This window comes from Artemia sp. Qi Xiang Cuo, chromosome 21 (genome assembly GCF_049724085.1).
Source record: "Artemia sp. Qi Xiang Cuo chromosome 21, ASM4972408v1, whole genome shotgun sequence".
Lineage (NCBI taxonomy): Eukaryota > Metazoa > Arthropoda > Branchiopoda > Anostraca > Artemiidae > Artemia > Artemia sp. Qi Xiang Cuo.
Genome location: NC_142814.1, coordinates 8,624,350 through 8,640,903, shown reverse-complemented (window position 1 = coordinate 8,640,903; position 16,554 = coordinate 8,624,350). Strand labels below are relative to the sequence as shown.

The following is a 16,554-nucleotide window of genomic DNA, read 5'->3' as shown; positions in this document are numbered from 1 at the left end:
GGCACATTAATGACCGCTGAAAGACAGACACAAGGCATATTGCCAGTGACCGACATTTTGTTGTCTACCCAAAGGATTTTTTCTCAAATTAAAGACCTATTTTTACAAAACCTACAAATCATATGAGGTTCAAAATATTTCTGTGAGCCTCATCTTCGTTGTAAGTCTATTTCTGAATATCATAGTTTAATATAGCAGAATTTATCTTAAATTATAAAAGTTGAGTACTCTTTCAAAGGGGAGGGGGGGGGTATTTACTTCAGAAAACTTTTCCTAGCCAAAGTTAAGGCCCTGGGCCTGTCCCCAAAAGTGTTATTTCCTGAATTAGCCAATCTCTAAGTCAGAAAACGTTCAAAAATTGTATCGATTGTAAATTCTCTAAAACTTTATAAATTTGGGTTCAGTAAAACAGTACATTTATGGTATTTCCCTTCAACACTCTTTCCACGTATAATAGTTGCTACTGTGCCGATTGTGTTTTGTTTATCACATTTTGTTCATCACTTGGTTGTCTAAATTTGTTGACACTTTGCTTGAAAGAGCTGATAGATGTATATGAGAAAATAACTTCCGCAGGGAATAACTCAGGTTGGACTGGGTTGTACTGTGCCAAACGGGACTTTTCCTTAGTGTTTCCAACGTTTAGTAATCGGGACGAACTTCTAATAATTGCGTTCTATTTGTTTGTATATTATAGAGATATGTATATAGGAAATATGCTTAGTTTTATTATTGTTTTGAATTAGAATGAAATAGAATATGTGCAATTTCTTCCATGGAAGGATTTCAAATTTTTTTTTGAAATTTCGGATAATTTAATATCTAGATAATAAACATAAATCAACACATACAACTTCAGTCTGAGACTACTTAAAAACTTCGCCTTTCGTAACATATTCTATCCAATCAAGGTACCAGGATAAGAGAACTTGACCACTGGGATATCCTTCTTCGCAACCAGCTAACGCACCAAAAGCCAGTATTCCAACTTGAACGTAAGAGCCATCTTCTTGTAAAATCATAGTCGGACCACCTGAATCACCCTAAGAAAAAAAACAATATTTGGTTATAACCATAACGGTAAATCAACACTTTTATGCTTGGTTCTCACCAAATACAAAATTCACATTCGCAGTGCTATTTTTGCGTTGTAGTAAGCAACACAGTATAATTATATTTGAACAGTAGGGAAAAGTTTGTCCGAAAATGACACATATCATAGCGCGCTGACTGGGAAGTTCCCAGTACTTCACAGCAACAGTTTCAGTTGCTTCTTAGCATTCAGTTTCAGACAGATCACAGCATATGTAATACACCAAAAATTCATCATTGCAAGTGCACAGAGAGGCGGAGTCATGAAGAGAGGTCTAGACTGATATGTGTCAATAATCTTCAATGGATAGTATAGGACTTTTGCGACTGTTCATATATACTTATCCTCCAGCTATGTGAAACTTTATACCACAGACAAAATGTTTGCATGCGATTAAAGTTGAACTGATCCTTCTACAAGCCCTCAAATTTTTTTTAACAACTTACTTTAATTTTCAAGAAGAAGCATAATATACTATGCTCTAGAATTTCAAAATAATTTTAGGCTACCTGTAATTCAAATATATGACTGCTATTTTTCAAAAATCTGGACATTTCAGTCAGTAATATGTTGGAGTTTCCTAAATGCTTTTTAGCTCAATATTACTGCGATTTATACTTCTTCTTGCAAACGACGGTCAAATATAGAGTTTATGGACAGGTCCATACTTCAGTTTAATAGCAGCTGAGACACGAAATGGGTAATTAGTCAAATTACAATTTAATATCCTTTTACAAATTTAAGCTAAATTGTGAAACGACTAAGGTACTGTTTCAATTCTTGTATTTTGGAATAAGAAAGTTTCGATTGAGGAATATATATATATATATATATATATATATATATATATATATATATATATATATATATATATATATATATATATATATATATATATATATATATATATATATATATATATATATATATATATATATGTATATATATATATATATAGACGGAACTTTTAAGTTCTGATTTAGATTTTAGATCAGAAAATCTTAGTTTTGATCCAAATCTTAATTGGTTTTGGTCAGTCAGGCAGTTTTTTTTTTGTTTAACAAATGATACTGTTAAAAGTTCTTTTCAAATTGTTTAAAGGTGGCTATGGGTGTTACAGGACACCCAATTATCCATCCTATAAGTGCCATTTCTTCTTCTTTGTCCGTTCGTAAATTTCGTATACTATCCTTAATTTTGGAACTACAAATAACCCTATCAAGAGTTCTGTTTTATTATGTAATTGAGCATAAAGCTCTTGATTTAAAGAGAAGAGTTACCCATTCCAGGTGGCTCAACTAGATAGTTTAAAATTTAGCGTTTTGAGTCACTGAGCTTCCTTCGTTAAAAAATTATTTTTACTGATCAGGTCCATTGGTCATGTTTACCTGATTGGTTCCTTTTTCCACATTATTTGTGTTTACGCCAAAAACAAGACGCGTTATTTTGAGTGTGCTTTGTAGCAGATCGTGAACTGAACCGAAGAGATACTTTTCTTTAATATTCTCTGTGTAATTTAATCCTATTTTCCGATCAGGGTTGTAAATTGGGACTCAATGTCCCAATGTCCTCAATGTCCCAATGTCCCAATTTCTTTAGTATTATCTTTGTAATTTAATCATATTTTCCGATCAGGGTTGTAAATTGGGACTCAATGTCCCAATGTCCTCAATGTCCCAATTTCTTTAATATTCTCTGAAAAGAATAGAATTTAAATGAATAATCCCATTAAAAATAAAGATATCAGATATCGCTATAAATTAATAAATGAATCCTAATACGACCAAAAATTTAAACAAATATATATATAATCAAACTTAAAACGAACACTTAAAATAATTAAGAGTAGGGATACCATTCCTTAAAAATTCCAAAGATTAGAGTGTGATTTTGGCTTTACTGAAAATAATTTATATTTAGAGCTAAATTTTAGGTTTCCCTTTGACCCAAGAAAACCAATCAATTGAAACTGATCTGGACCGAAATTTTTTTGTCCTCGTTCAACTCCCTTCCTCAATTAAGGCTTATGAAGCTTTTGACCCAGAGAATAATCCCCAAAAGTTTCGAGCCACTTAACACAAAAGATGATGTTTATAAGAAATTAGAAAAATCTATCTGTAAGCAATTAGTAATTTTACACTTTACGACCCCTACCTCTGGGGCTACAGTTGTCATATCATTCCCCAAGGCATATTTACTAAACTTTTTGATTAATCTAAGCCAAATATTAATATTAAATTCTTATCATATGTCTTGGGGAGACTACGAAGGGGAATGGAGGCTGGTAGTCCTCCCGCTATTATTAACTCTTAAAAAAGGCAATACAGCTTTCATTTTCAAGTCAACTGAGATCCCAAGTTCTTAAAACTACTTATTCCTTACAATGTGAAAAAATGAATACATATAAAATAATATATGAAGGCACATGGCTCTTCAGCGCCACTTTTAATTGAATTAAAATTTCCTCTTTTACCCATCAGTTACCTGTACTAGACAACATTGATTAAAACCGTCACTAGATAAAAAAAACGACAGACATTAATTAAAAACGTCATCCAGGTATGTATATAAGGATGATTCCATCGTAATATTGAACTATTTCAGTGATAATGAATTTCGTTTTCGCTATTAATTGTCTATTTTTGGAGTTGCCCTATTCCCCCTCCTTCAAATAAAACTTTCTGTAACCATCTGATTTGATTTTCATCCTTAGGTAAAAATGCAAGTAACTACTCTGCGAATAGCAGCTACGCAATTAGGAAAAGTAGTTACTTACCCCACACGGTCCTTTGCCTCCTTCACCAGAGGTGCACATCATTGTGTCGGTCATAATTCCAAAAAAATGATCACACTCATTATTCTCTATGATCGTAATATCGACAGCTCGAAGTCGATCAGCAATGTTGCCGTCTAAAAATAAAATTGCGAATTGGGAATATTGCGAATTGGAGCAAAATTTCCAAGCTTTCACACTTTTTTTTTCGAAAATATACGTTAGGAGTGTTTTTTAAAATGTTGGAAAAAACACATTTTTGCGGTGATTGAGTTAGATAAAGTCTAAAAAAAATTTTTTTTGAATCGATCAGATGCCACTCCGACTAAGACGGTAAAACAAGTCTACACACTAAAAAAAATTAATAGTCGTCAAGGCCGTATCCAGCGGAGGGCTTAGGAGGTTTGAAATTCCCCTCCTCAGAAATGATTGTCCAAATCGTGGAAACGTAATCAAAATGAATACAAAAAATTTTTTAATTTGTTTTTAAAAGTTGTTTTTAGTGGCCTCCCCCCACCCGCAAAAACCTGGATACTCCCCTGATAGTCGTCAGATTTTAATTTAAGTACTAGTAATCTGGCACAGAGGTTGTGCTGCGTATTTTTCTATTTACTTTTATGCTTAAGAATAGATAATTTGGTATTTTGTGAATTAGTCCTTTAAAAAATAAATATATCAATGTCAAATTTTAGTATTAACCCTACTTAGAGATTATGGTTGCATTGTCTTAAATTAAGAGCCCGTCAAGTCCCAAGGTTTCGAGAAATATTTATAATATATTTAAGCGTTTATAATATTATTATTTATTTATTACCCGTAGAAAAAAGATACAAAAGACGGAGTATCACTAAAAAAAAAAAAAAAAAAAAAAAAAAAAAAAAAAAAAAAAAAAAAAATCTAACAAATTACAAAGACGAGAAACAAAAACTCAATTATACACAGCACCGCAGGTAAGTAACATAATTTACTTTTTTAAAGTCCCAAGTACTGAACAAACATAAGCAATATGAGCATCGATGCATCAAGCCGCAATTGGTAAAAAAATTAAACCAAATAACCATTAGTGAATTAAAAAATATACAGTAGATAATCATATCAACTAGTCTAAATATGACAAGAGACGATAAAACAATTAAATGAAACTTTCGTTCGCTGGTCTTGAATTCAGATCGCTCTCAACAAATGATTCATTTATTTCGATATGGACAATTATCAGAAACAAGGAAATTATTCAATCACGGATTTTTTTTACTTCATTACATAAAACAAAATGCTTAAAATGATGGATAATTAATAAACAGTTAAATTATCAATAATATACGCAATAAAGTATCAGAAAAAAAGTGACACCAAGATTGAGAATAACCAGCGTTACATAAATTGGACTCAATTGGATAGAAATTCACAAAAAATACCAGATATTTTGGTCACATATGCAGTGACCGTCATCAGTAGTAAAACTGTGACCGAATGTCTGGTATTTTTTGTGAATTTCTATCACTGTTTGTGAAACACTGTCTATTCAAAGAATTTTATCCCTATTTGAACTTTTATTTATTGTTTTTGGTTATATCTAGCCTTCCCGAAGAAATAGCCCCTAAAGAAATGTGATATCAAAATTACGCATTAAAATACAACTTTTAGTGGATAATGGAATAAATATACCATAGACAGTAGCTTTTTATACAACATTCCAAGAAATTATAATATCCCATTTTTAAACCACTAAAAAAGCGTCTTTCAATACTGTTCTCACGACTTCCTAATAGGTTACAGTTTCCAAGCTTTTTTTTTTTATAAAAGATAGGCAGGTTTGCCGCTTCTTTTTAGTGCAATTTCAAATTTCTTGCTTTCTTATTGAAAGCTATTAGTATTTGAAACATATAATGAAATAAGAAACGATGAAAAAAGAAACGTTGGGAAGGACTACATCAAGTTTGACTGGTCCACACCACAGAGTTTTGATTTATTTCTGGTGACCATAGATGAATACGAGTCTTTGAAAACTTCTTTTTTAAAAAGCACCTTTTTAATTAATTTTTTTAAGGAATCGGCAGCTTTTTAATTGCTTAGACAATTTTTTTAGCTCATATCTCTTGACTATTCCTATATTATGACATACTTTTGATTGAATTCAAACTACTTTATTCTATATTGCACTCCTAAGCATGGATCCTATACCATTATTTCATTTCTGCAAGTAATGCCATTCTCCTTCCTATTTTTCACTTTTCTAAATAGTTTTTGAATTTTAACAATAAAGCTTTTTATTATATCGCATTTTTCTCACAATTTAACCATTTAAATGTCAAATTTCAATTTTTTTTTCACTTCGATTAGTTCAGTGCCTTTATAACAACTCATTTTCACGATCGTTTTCGTAAAAGTAGCTAAGTTCAAGTTTGCCCATGTTGTTTCGGGTCCAAAGACTTATAACTCCATCTACCTATCTCATTTATTTAAACATATTTATATTTCTTACCTTTGAATACCTAGACTAATACTATAAAACAAAAGAGCATAAGTAAACATACCATTTCATAACTTTCAAACAAGGTCCCTTCAAAATAGAGAAGGAAAAAAGGAAAACACTGATTTTTTACTCTAATCTTGAATTATTCAGATTTGCCTATACCAATTTCTTGCCACCTTATCATGCCACCTATACCAATTTCATGCCACTCTTATCTTGAATTATTAAGATTTGTTTATACCAATTCCATGCCACTTTTCAAAAGCCTTCCTTTTATTGTTTTCAAACCACTTATCCATTTTGCGCTTCAAAGCACGGATTTCTACAGATCACTGTATGAAATTGTTGCCACATAAAATTAAGCAGACAAAGGGAAAGAATGACAAATAAGAAAACAAGAGATTTGGAATATTTTACTTATATTCCAAAATATAGGTAGAATATATGGTGTAGATTATCCTAGAGAATACATTTTGGTAATAGTATGATAAACCCCCTACCGCTCAAGATGTTCATTCATTGACACATTATAGAACCATTTTTTTTTTCGTTAGCTTCTTTCAGCTTAGCGTGAGACAAGACAAAGGGAAGTGACTGAATAGATGGAAAATATATAATTTGGTCTACATATTTGCACATTAGGGGGAGGGGATAAAGTATTTGGACAGTGTGAAGTTGGAAAAACATTCTTAGTACATAATATGCAGAATGATTGTACCAAACACATTAGGCATGCAGACCCGCTGTAATTTACCCCCCCCCCCCCCTAACGTGCAAATATATAGCCCAAATTTGTTTCTAAAGTATTATACTTTCATCTTACTTTGGTATATTTCATTAGGATTGAGTGTTAGATAAACATATTATATATTAGGTAGGGGGTATATCATACAAGTACCTATATTTTTATCTCTTTTAATTCTTTCTTAAGTGTTTTGGGGTGCTCATTTATCATAACAGGGCAAGAAAAAGATTAAAAAAAAATAATTTGGAAGCATGCAATTAGTGCCAACTATAGAAGAGTTTCCCTTTGATGGATGTAAAGAGATACTGGGTGGGTCTGAGAGATAGGGAGTGCCTCCAATAGGCGTACATCAGAAGGTTTTTCCGTCTGAGGTATCTTAAAAAAATTTTCTATTTAATTTAAGCAACACAGAGTCAAACTCCAAGTCAGTGAGAAGCAAACTTAAAATGGATAGAGCTCCTTATTTCAAATAAGCAAACGAATTGTTTTCTTTAACCTTTATCTTACCCTGTTATGATAAATCAACCCCCAAAAACCACCCAAAAAAGAATCAAAAGAAATAAAAATAAATACTATAGGATATTCTGCATCATATATTCTACTTGTATTCTGGAGTGTGGTTAGAAGATTCCAGAATCACTTCTTTTCTTCATTCGTTTCATTTATCTTTATTTCGCTTTGGCTGCTCATTTTTCCGGGGGAGAACTATCCACGGGGAGAATTTCCTGGGAGAGGGGAATTTCTTGAGGTGGGAATTTTCCAGGGAATAACTGTTTGCGGGGTAATTCTCTGTGGGAATCAGCCAGACATCATATTTTTGTATGTTCTTTTTTTTTTAAATTTCTAGTTCGTCTTATCACCGTTGTCTGATGAGTATTCAAAATAATCCCGATTGGAATAAAATTCTATCAGAAATACAGAATTTAAAACTTCGGGGACTAGTCATCTTATCTAAGCCTTGAGATATCCGTTTGCAAAAATACCACCTTTTTTCTCGGATGGCAATTTGACCATCCGAATTTTTAATTGGCTTGAAGTAAATGTCTTCGATGAGCAGCCTACCGACAATCACAAGGATCTCTAAAAAAATGTCAATTATTGATATTATTTTATCAATAGGTGATGATAAAAGCACGAATAAGATATTACTACTACTACTACTAACAACTCACCGCAGTACCAAGCCGCCTGAGGCCAACACAGGTATGCACGCTCATCCTCCATCCCAATCTATTCAAAGTCTTCCTTTCTACACCCGCCCACGAAGTTCCCATTTCCTTTAAATCTTTCTTTGTGACGTCCTCCCACAACAGACGAGGACGACCTGCTTTCTGTTTATTCGTAGACGGTTGACCGAAAAGAACAAATCTTTGGCAATCTGTCATCCTTCATCCGCACAACGTACCCTGGCCACCTCAACCTTTCTTTCATTATAGCCCTAGAGAGCGGTATTGAACCACATTTTTTGTATAGCCTATTGTTTGAAATACAGTCAGTCAGCCGGGTACCCAGAACAATCCTTAAACAATTTCTCTGGAAAACATCTAGCAAATCTTCTTCTGCTTTTCGGAGCGCCCATGCTTCAGAGCCATATTTGATCACTGTCATCACTGTAGTTTCTAATATTCTAATTTTGGTTTGCAGACTTATCTTCCTATTCTTACAAACTTTTTTTAACTGTGAAAAAAATACCCTGAGCCTTGGCTATTCTATTCTTAACATCTTCACTGATCCTACCATCTTTACGAATAGTACCACCAAGGTAAGTGCAGCTGTTCACCGACTCAATCGTTTCATTACCAAAAGTCACCTTTTCATCTTCGCTTATTCCTAGCCTTAGTGACTTAGTCTTCTTAACATTAATTTTCAAACCAATTCTAGCACCCTGAGCTCGCAAAAACTCTAGAAGTTGATTCATTTTGCTCACACTTTCATCTAGGATGCTTAAATCATCAGCATAATCGAAGTCCAGGAGACTTTTTCCTCCCCATTTGATTCCGTGGTCTCCCATTAGCTTTCCTGTGCTCCTTAAGAAAAAGTACATCAAAATAATCCATATAAAGGGGGATAGAACACAACCCTGCTTAACTCCTGATTTAATACAAAACCAGCTGCTAACCTCATTTCCTACCTTAACCGCAGCAGTGTTATTCTCGTAACTAGCACTAATTACTTTAATGTATTTGTCTGGTATACCATACAAGGATAAAACCTTTACTAAAGCTCTTCTATCCACAGAATATTATGGCCCCTCGCCAAAAGCTACATGAACTCAATCCTTTTAAATATTTACACTGGAAATTTATTATTTCTATCTTGCTGAAAATGAGGATTTAAGACTGAATATACCTGTAAACATGCATTATATTTTCCTATTTAGAAGTGTTGTAACAAGTTTGAAAATTCACGGTATTTTCATTAAAAATCATGTCAAATTTTATGGTAAAGAGAGGGCGTTGAGAGGATGACAGCCCCGCTCATATCTAATATAATTTATGTTCTTATTAAAGTTTTAAAGTGATTTTTAGTTTCAGTGATCTTAATTCTCTCTCTACACAATTCCTTTGGGAAACGTCTCACCAATTTTCATCTGCCTTTTGAAGTAACCGCGAATCAAAGCCAAACCCATTTCTATGACTTCCAATATTCAAATCTAAGTTCGCAGACTTACTGATGGGACTGGGGAAGGACTAGCAACACATAAATTACTGAACACAAAATTGCCTAGAAATGTATAATTTCAAGATTATATTATTTTTCGCACACATTTGCCACTGTTAGAAGATAAGGCGATGCTACTTACCGTCATCTATTACGCCCCAGCCTAAGACTCGGACTGTTTTGCCAACTAGAGCCCAATCACTACTAATGTTACGTGGTTGTTCTTCTTGTGGATCGATTGTAGTAACACTTTCTGTTACGGTAGTTTCTTCTGGGAAGAAATAGCATAATAAAACAACATTAAGAAATATATGGAAGAGCTTAATTTGCTCAAACAAAATGTCTTCCCACCTTGTCATAAACAGAAAAGTTCAAAACAGGGTTTTGATTTGGACTTTGTTAAACTACACATGCTTCATCCTTGAAAAAAATTATATAAAAAAAGACAAGTTTTCTCAACTGAAAGTAAGGAGCATTAAACTTAAGACGAACGGAAATTTTTCAGGAAAAAGACATCTATACACACTTGGCTTTATCATTGGTAGTAACAAGTGCCAAATAATAGCCATGGGTGAAAATGAGGAAAGATAAGCGAAATAACATAATAAAACAACATTAAGAAATAAATACAAAAGCTTTATATTCTCGAACAGAATATCTTCCCACCTTGTCATAAACAAAAAAGTTCAAAACAGGGCTTTGAATTTGACTTTGTTAAATTACACATGGTTCATTCTTTAAAAAATACTATTAAATATGCTATTGCTGACAATCATCGTGGAATCTAGCCTTTTAAATACAACAATACTGCGCACGATCCTCTTCCACCACACTCTGTTCATAGCTTCAGCATTTACCTTTTTGATGATATTCCTGCTACCAAAAATGAGAAATTTTCGGCAACCTACCCTCCTCAAAACTATTCCGCATCACCTAACCATCTTGACTTTTCTTTCATTGAACTCTAAATGTGGGGTCGAACTATATTTTCAATACAGCCTACTGATCGACAATATCGACATGCAATCGTTTAAATGTGACAGTCCAATAGAGGAACTGCATACATTACAGGTCTGCCAACGGCCGACGTCTGAAAAGAGTGCAAATCAAAGCCAAAACAGTGACTTTTGCTAAAAAAAAAGAGTGCAAGTAAAAAAATATGCACCCATCTCCCCTTCCGCATCCCCTCTGAGATAAAAAGAAGAAGAATGCACTTCACACGATTAGTGTACAAGTTGACAACCCTGTTCCTTGGGTTATATGCACTTCTGACAAAGTTGCCAACTATTACTGGTTAAAGCAAATGAAAACTGACACCCAAAACAGAGTGACTTTCACTCTTCCGCATTTTCTCTGAATAAAAGAAGAGTACATTTCACACAAAAAGTGAGCAAGTTTGCAACCCTGATACAATATAGACCCAAAATAAAATTCCATAGTTGTGAGTTTTATCTTCTGCAGGAAGCAGAGTTTAACTATCTCAAACTTCATCATAGGCAGCGCAATAGTGCTGCCAAAGCAAAGAACGATGTTGGCACAATGTATTTTTTTTCCCTTTAGACCTGGGCACTTCGTATCGAAGGAGTTGTCGTAGAAACTTCGAAAAGGGCTCATTCGATTGGAAATTGGAGTGGCATTTGCCCTTTTTAATAATCGAAAGTGAATGGAAGGCAACTAACACCCATTCTACGCCCACCATTTCCCCAAACACATCCAATCAAAATTTTGAGATAGCCATTTTGTTCAGCGTATTTGATTTCCAGATAGAAATTATGTTTTTGAGGAGGACACTCCCCCACAGCCATCAAGGCAAGGGCTGTAAGTATTGCCATGGGGGCATATTAGGTTTTCATAGAAAGCGTTGTCATAGAAACTTCAAAATGGACTCATTCGATTGGAAATTGAAATAGATAGTGCCCTTTTTAATAGTCGAAAGTGATTCGAAGGCAACTAACATCCCTTCCACGCCCACCATTTCCCCAAACACATCCAATCAAAACTTTGAGATAGCCATTTTGTTCAATGTAGTTGAAAGTTTCGGAAATTATATCTTTGAGCAGGAAACTCCCCCCACAGTATTCAGGACAAGGGTTATAAGTTATGCCCTGGGGGAATATAAGGTGTTTATTGAAAGCTTTGTCCTAAAAAGGGCTCATTCGATTAGAAATTCATATGGCTGGTGCTCTTTTTAATAGTCTAAAGTGATTGGAGGGCAACTAGCCCCCTCTCACTCCCACCTTTTCCCCAAAAACCTCCAATCAAATTTTGAGATAGCCATTTTGTTCAACGTAGTATAACGTTTTGGAAATTAGGTGTTTAAGGATCACAACCCCCCATAGCCCTCAGGGTAAGGGTTGTAAGTTATGCCCTGGGGCATATAAGGTTTTTGTAGAAAGCGTTGCCGTAGAAAATTCAAAAAGGGCTTATTCGATTGGAAATTGAAACGGCTAGTGTCCTTTTTAATAGTCGAAAGTAATTGCAGGGAAACTATCCCCCCTCTCACGCCCACCATTTCCCCAAACACATACAATCAAAATTTTGAGATAACCTTTTTTTTTTCAACGTAGTTGAAAGTTCTGGAAATTAGTTCTTTGAGGATAACAACCCCCCCCCCCCACCAAAGCCCTCAGGGCAAGGGTTGTAAGTCCTGCCCTGTGGGCATATGAAGTTTTTATAGAAGAAGTTGTCGTAGAAACTTCAAAAATGGCTCATTCAATTGGAAATTGAAAAGGCTATTTGAACGGAAATTTTGAGATATTCATTTTGTTCAACGTAGTTGAAGGTTCTTAAAATTAGTTCTTTGAGGATGATAACTCCCCTCCCTCCACAACCCTCAGGGCAAGGGTTTTAAGTTATGCCCTGGGGTCATATATGTTTTTATAAAAGCTTTTGTCGTAGAAACTTCAAAAAGGACACATTCGATGGCATATTCATAGGGCTAATGCCCATTTTAATAGTAGAAAATAAAAGAACAGAAACTAACCGCCCTCTCACGCCCACTATTTCTCCAAACTCTTCCAATCAACGTTTTGAGATAGCCATTTTGTTCAACATAGTTGGAAGTTTTGGAAATTATGTATTTGAGGATGACAAACCCCCGAGAGCCCCGAGGGTAAAGGTTGTAAGTTATGCCCTGGGGGTATATAAAGTTCTTATAGATAGAGTCCTAGAAACTTCAAAAGGGGTTCATTCAATTGGAAATTGAATTGGAATTGAACGGAAAGAGTAACTAACCCCCCTCTCACGCTCACCATTTCCCCAAACCAATCCAATCAAAATTTTCAGATAGCAATTTTCTTCAACGTAGTTGAAAGGTCTGTAAATTATGTCTTTGAGGATGATAACCCTCCCCCCATAACCCTCAAGACAAGGGTCACAAATTATGTCTTTTGGGCGTTTAACGTTTTTATAGAAATTTTTCTCGTAGAAGCTTCAAAAAGGGCTCATTTGATTGGAAATTGAGAGGACGAGTGCCTTTTTTATTAGTCGAAAGGGATCAGATGGCAAATGTCTCCCACCACGCCTATCATTTCCTCAAACAATTCCAGTCAAAATTTTGATACAGCAATTGTGTTAAGCCTATCAGAAAGGTCTGGAAATTATGTCTTTGAGGATACCAAATCCCCCCCCCCCCCGGCCTCATGGTGAGGGCTGTAAGTTTTGCCCTGGGCACATATAGGGCTTTAATAGAAAGTATGGTCATATAAACTTCAAAGGGGGCTCACTGGATTTGTAATCAGACATTCTAGTGCCCTTTTTAAGAGTCAAAGTGATCAGAGGGCAGCTACCCTCTCCCTCATACACACACGTCATATTATCCCAAAGTGCGTCTAATAGAAATTTTGAGATAGCTATTCTATTCAAAATAGTCTAAATATCATATAACAAGGCTTCTGGGGTTGAAACAACCCCAGAGACTAGGGGAGAGGGTTGTAAGTTATGCCCAGGGGGGTATTAAAGCTTTTTATGGAAGGAATGGTTGTTTAGCTTCAGAAGAGGCTCACTCTTTCTCCCTTAAAAAAAAATATGTCAATATAAAACGAACATAAATTAATCAAAAAAAATTTTTGCACAAAATAAGCTTTTAAAAAAAAAGTAAAGAACTCCATTAAACCAAAAATGAACAAAAATAGAATCAAATAATCTAACAAGCATACAACTACCACAAATCAGTATTAATAAATAAATGAAACCCAAAACAAACAGAAATTAAAATAAGAACTCAAAACGAGAGGAAATTAATCTGAGTAGGCTTCTAAACCCTATGATTTCTAAGAGCCAGAGTATAATTTGTACTTTACTGAAAAAATTCTTTTAAATGTTTTCACTTTTATAACTTTAAGAAATTAAAATTAATTAAGATTAAGCTGACAATGCACATTTTTTTCAGTAAATTCATTTGAATTTTTTTCAGTAATGTACAAATTATATTCTGCCCCCTTCGTTACAGAATTACTTATATTCAGTTAAGCACAATTAAATTTTACCGTAAATAGTGGTGGGTTGAGGGGGCAAAAGCCCCCCTTAGATAAAGAATAATTTTGGTTTTTTCCATCTGCAATGTCAAACTTTACTTTCATTTGAAACAACTGTCATTTATGTTTAAATTCTGCTGGTAAATATTTTCATTTTTGGCGTAATATAATTATAAGGAAGATTCCCTCCCAGTTGCTCGTAGTCGATAAGATCTGAATATAAAAGGCCTGGCTGCTAGTCCATACGGTGAAGTTTAACTTTTGCATAATGATGATTCAAAAATGAAAATCAGTAATAAAATAAAACAAAATGAATTTGAGATGTTGGTAAGAGTTGGTCCTCCGTCTTATATTTTTTATTACTAAAATACGAATTCTGAAAATTTGAAGATTATTTTTTTTGCGGATTTCTTTACGGTGAAGTTTAACTTTTGCATAATGATGACTAAAAAAAAATAAAAAAAATAAATTTGATCACTAAAATACGTATTTTATTACAAAATACGAATTCTGAAAATCTGAAGATTATTTTTTTTGTGGATTTCTTTACGGTGAAGTTTACATTTTGCATAATGATGATTCAAAAATAAAAATAAAATAAATAAAATAAATTTGATTACTAAAATACGTATTTTATTACTAAAATACGAATTCTAAAAATCTGGAGATCATTTTTTTGTGGTTTTCTTTACGGTGAAGTTTAACTTTTGCATAATGATGATTCAAAAATATTAATCACCTCAGAAAAAGATGACCCCTTTTAATTACTTTTAATTATTATATGAATTTATTTCTGATCATTTTAGGTTTTAATGTTCTCTTCACTTTTACTGTTAAATTTTTGGTAAGTAAATTTAAATCTTTTAAAATTAAGTTATACATTTAATATTAAAAAAAACCTATTGGTTTGTTGAAGAAATACCCTTTGCAACGGGTCGACCCTTATCAGTCTTTCTAATTTTCTAAAACCAATGGATACCTTACAATTTCTGAACAAACGATCTTTGTTTAATTTATGCCAAAATCACCTTTTTCGGTTGTGCCTGCCCTATTGCCTGAAATTTCAAAACAGATAAGCAAAATAAAACCTTATTTTGCCATTAATGACACGATTAAATATTTCTTCAAAAATTGTTGTCCCCATAAGGACCTCTAGGTCCAATCTACTTACCCTGTAAGTCTCAGGCCAATCGGAGATAAATAATGTTTGACCCGATTTAGGGTGTCAGGAGTTAATTCAATCGATTTTTTTTCATCAGAAAATTTTCCCTCTTTGGTTTATATTGCCAGTTTTAGAGGCTTTATTTTAAGAGGCCTTGGTTTATTTTGGTTTAGTTTTAGAGGCTATCCGTGTTTTTACTTTGTTTTAATACTCAGTAAACTGCAAATTTATGCTTTACCTTAGAAAGGCATAGAGCTTTTTAGCACTACCCTTGTTAAATTATGCTTGTTTTGAGTTTGACTCGGTCATCTATTCTATTTTCTGTTCATTTTGGGTTCAATTTATTTTTTCAATGCTGATTTGAAGAAGTTTTGCGATCTATAAATGATTTGGTTTTATTTTATTGGTCTTTTTTGGTTTAATGGAGTTCTTTACATTTCTTTAAAAAACTGGGATTTTGCCTTAGAACGCAAACCTTCTATACTTTTAGAGGCTAACCGTATTTTTACTTTGTTTTAATATTCATTAAATTGCAAATTTATGCTTTACCTTAGAAAGGAATAGAGTTTTTGAGCACTACTCTTATTTGTTTAAGCCTGTTTTTAGTCTGTATTAGTCATTTATTGCATTTTCTGTTCGTTTTGCATTCAATTTATTTATCAATGCTGATTAGTGGAATTTTAACGATCTGTAGATTATTTGCTTTTATTGTATTAGTATTTTTTGGTTTAATGGAGTTCAGTACATTTCTTTGAAAACTGGGATTTTGTCTTAAGACGAACCTTATGTAGTTTTAGTGCCTATCCTTATTTTTGCTCTTTTTTCATATACAGTAAACTGTTAATTTGTGCTTTACCTTGGAAAGGCATAGAGCTTTCGAGAAATACACATGTTAATTTCTGCTTGTTTTGAGCTTGACTCAGTTATCTATTGTATTTTCTGTTCATTTTGGGTCCAATTTGTTTAATAATGCTGATTCGCGGAAGTTTTACGATCGATAGATTATTTGGTTTTATCTTATTGCTCTTTTTTGGTTTAATAGAGTTCTTTAAATTTCTTTGAAAAACTGGGATTTTGTCTTAGGACTCAAACCTTCTATAGTTTTAGGGGCAAATCTTAATTTTAATTTGTTTTAATATTCAGTAAAATACAAATTTATACTTTACCTTGGA

The 16,554-nt window shown here is 33.5% G+C and overlaps 1 protein-coding gene across 2 annotated transcripts in view; it reads right to left on the bottom strand.

The window, feature by feature from the left end:
- Positions 1-739: 739 nt before the first annotated feature.
- The window catches only part of LOC148939210 (venom serine protease 34-like), a 185,278-nt gene continuing 169,463 nt past the window's right edge, over positions 740-16,554 (bottom strand). For both annotated transcript variants that reach the window (XM_089107272.1, XM_089107271.1), the window contains exons 11-13: positions 9,888-10,016; positions 3,870-4,003; positions 740-1,043 (exon numbers count right to left, since the gene is read on the bottom strand). In XM_089107272.1, coding sequence (XP_088963398.1) covers positions 867-1,043; positions 3,870-4,003; positions 9,888-10,016 — 440 coding nt within the window. In that variant the 3' untranslated portion in view covers positions 740-866. The remainder of the gene's footprint in view (positions 1,044-3,869; positions 4,004-9,887; positions 10,017-16,554) is intronic.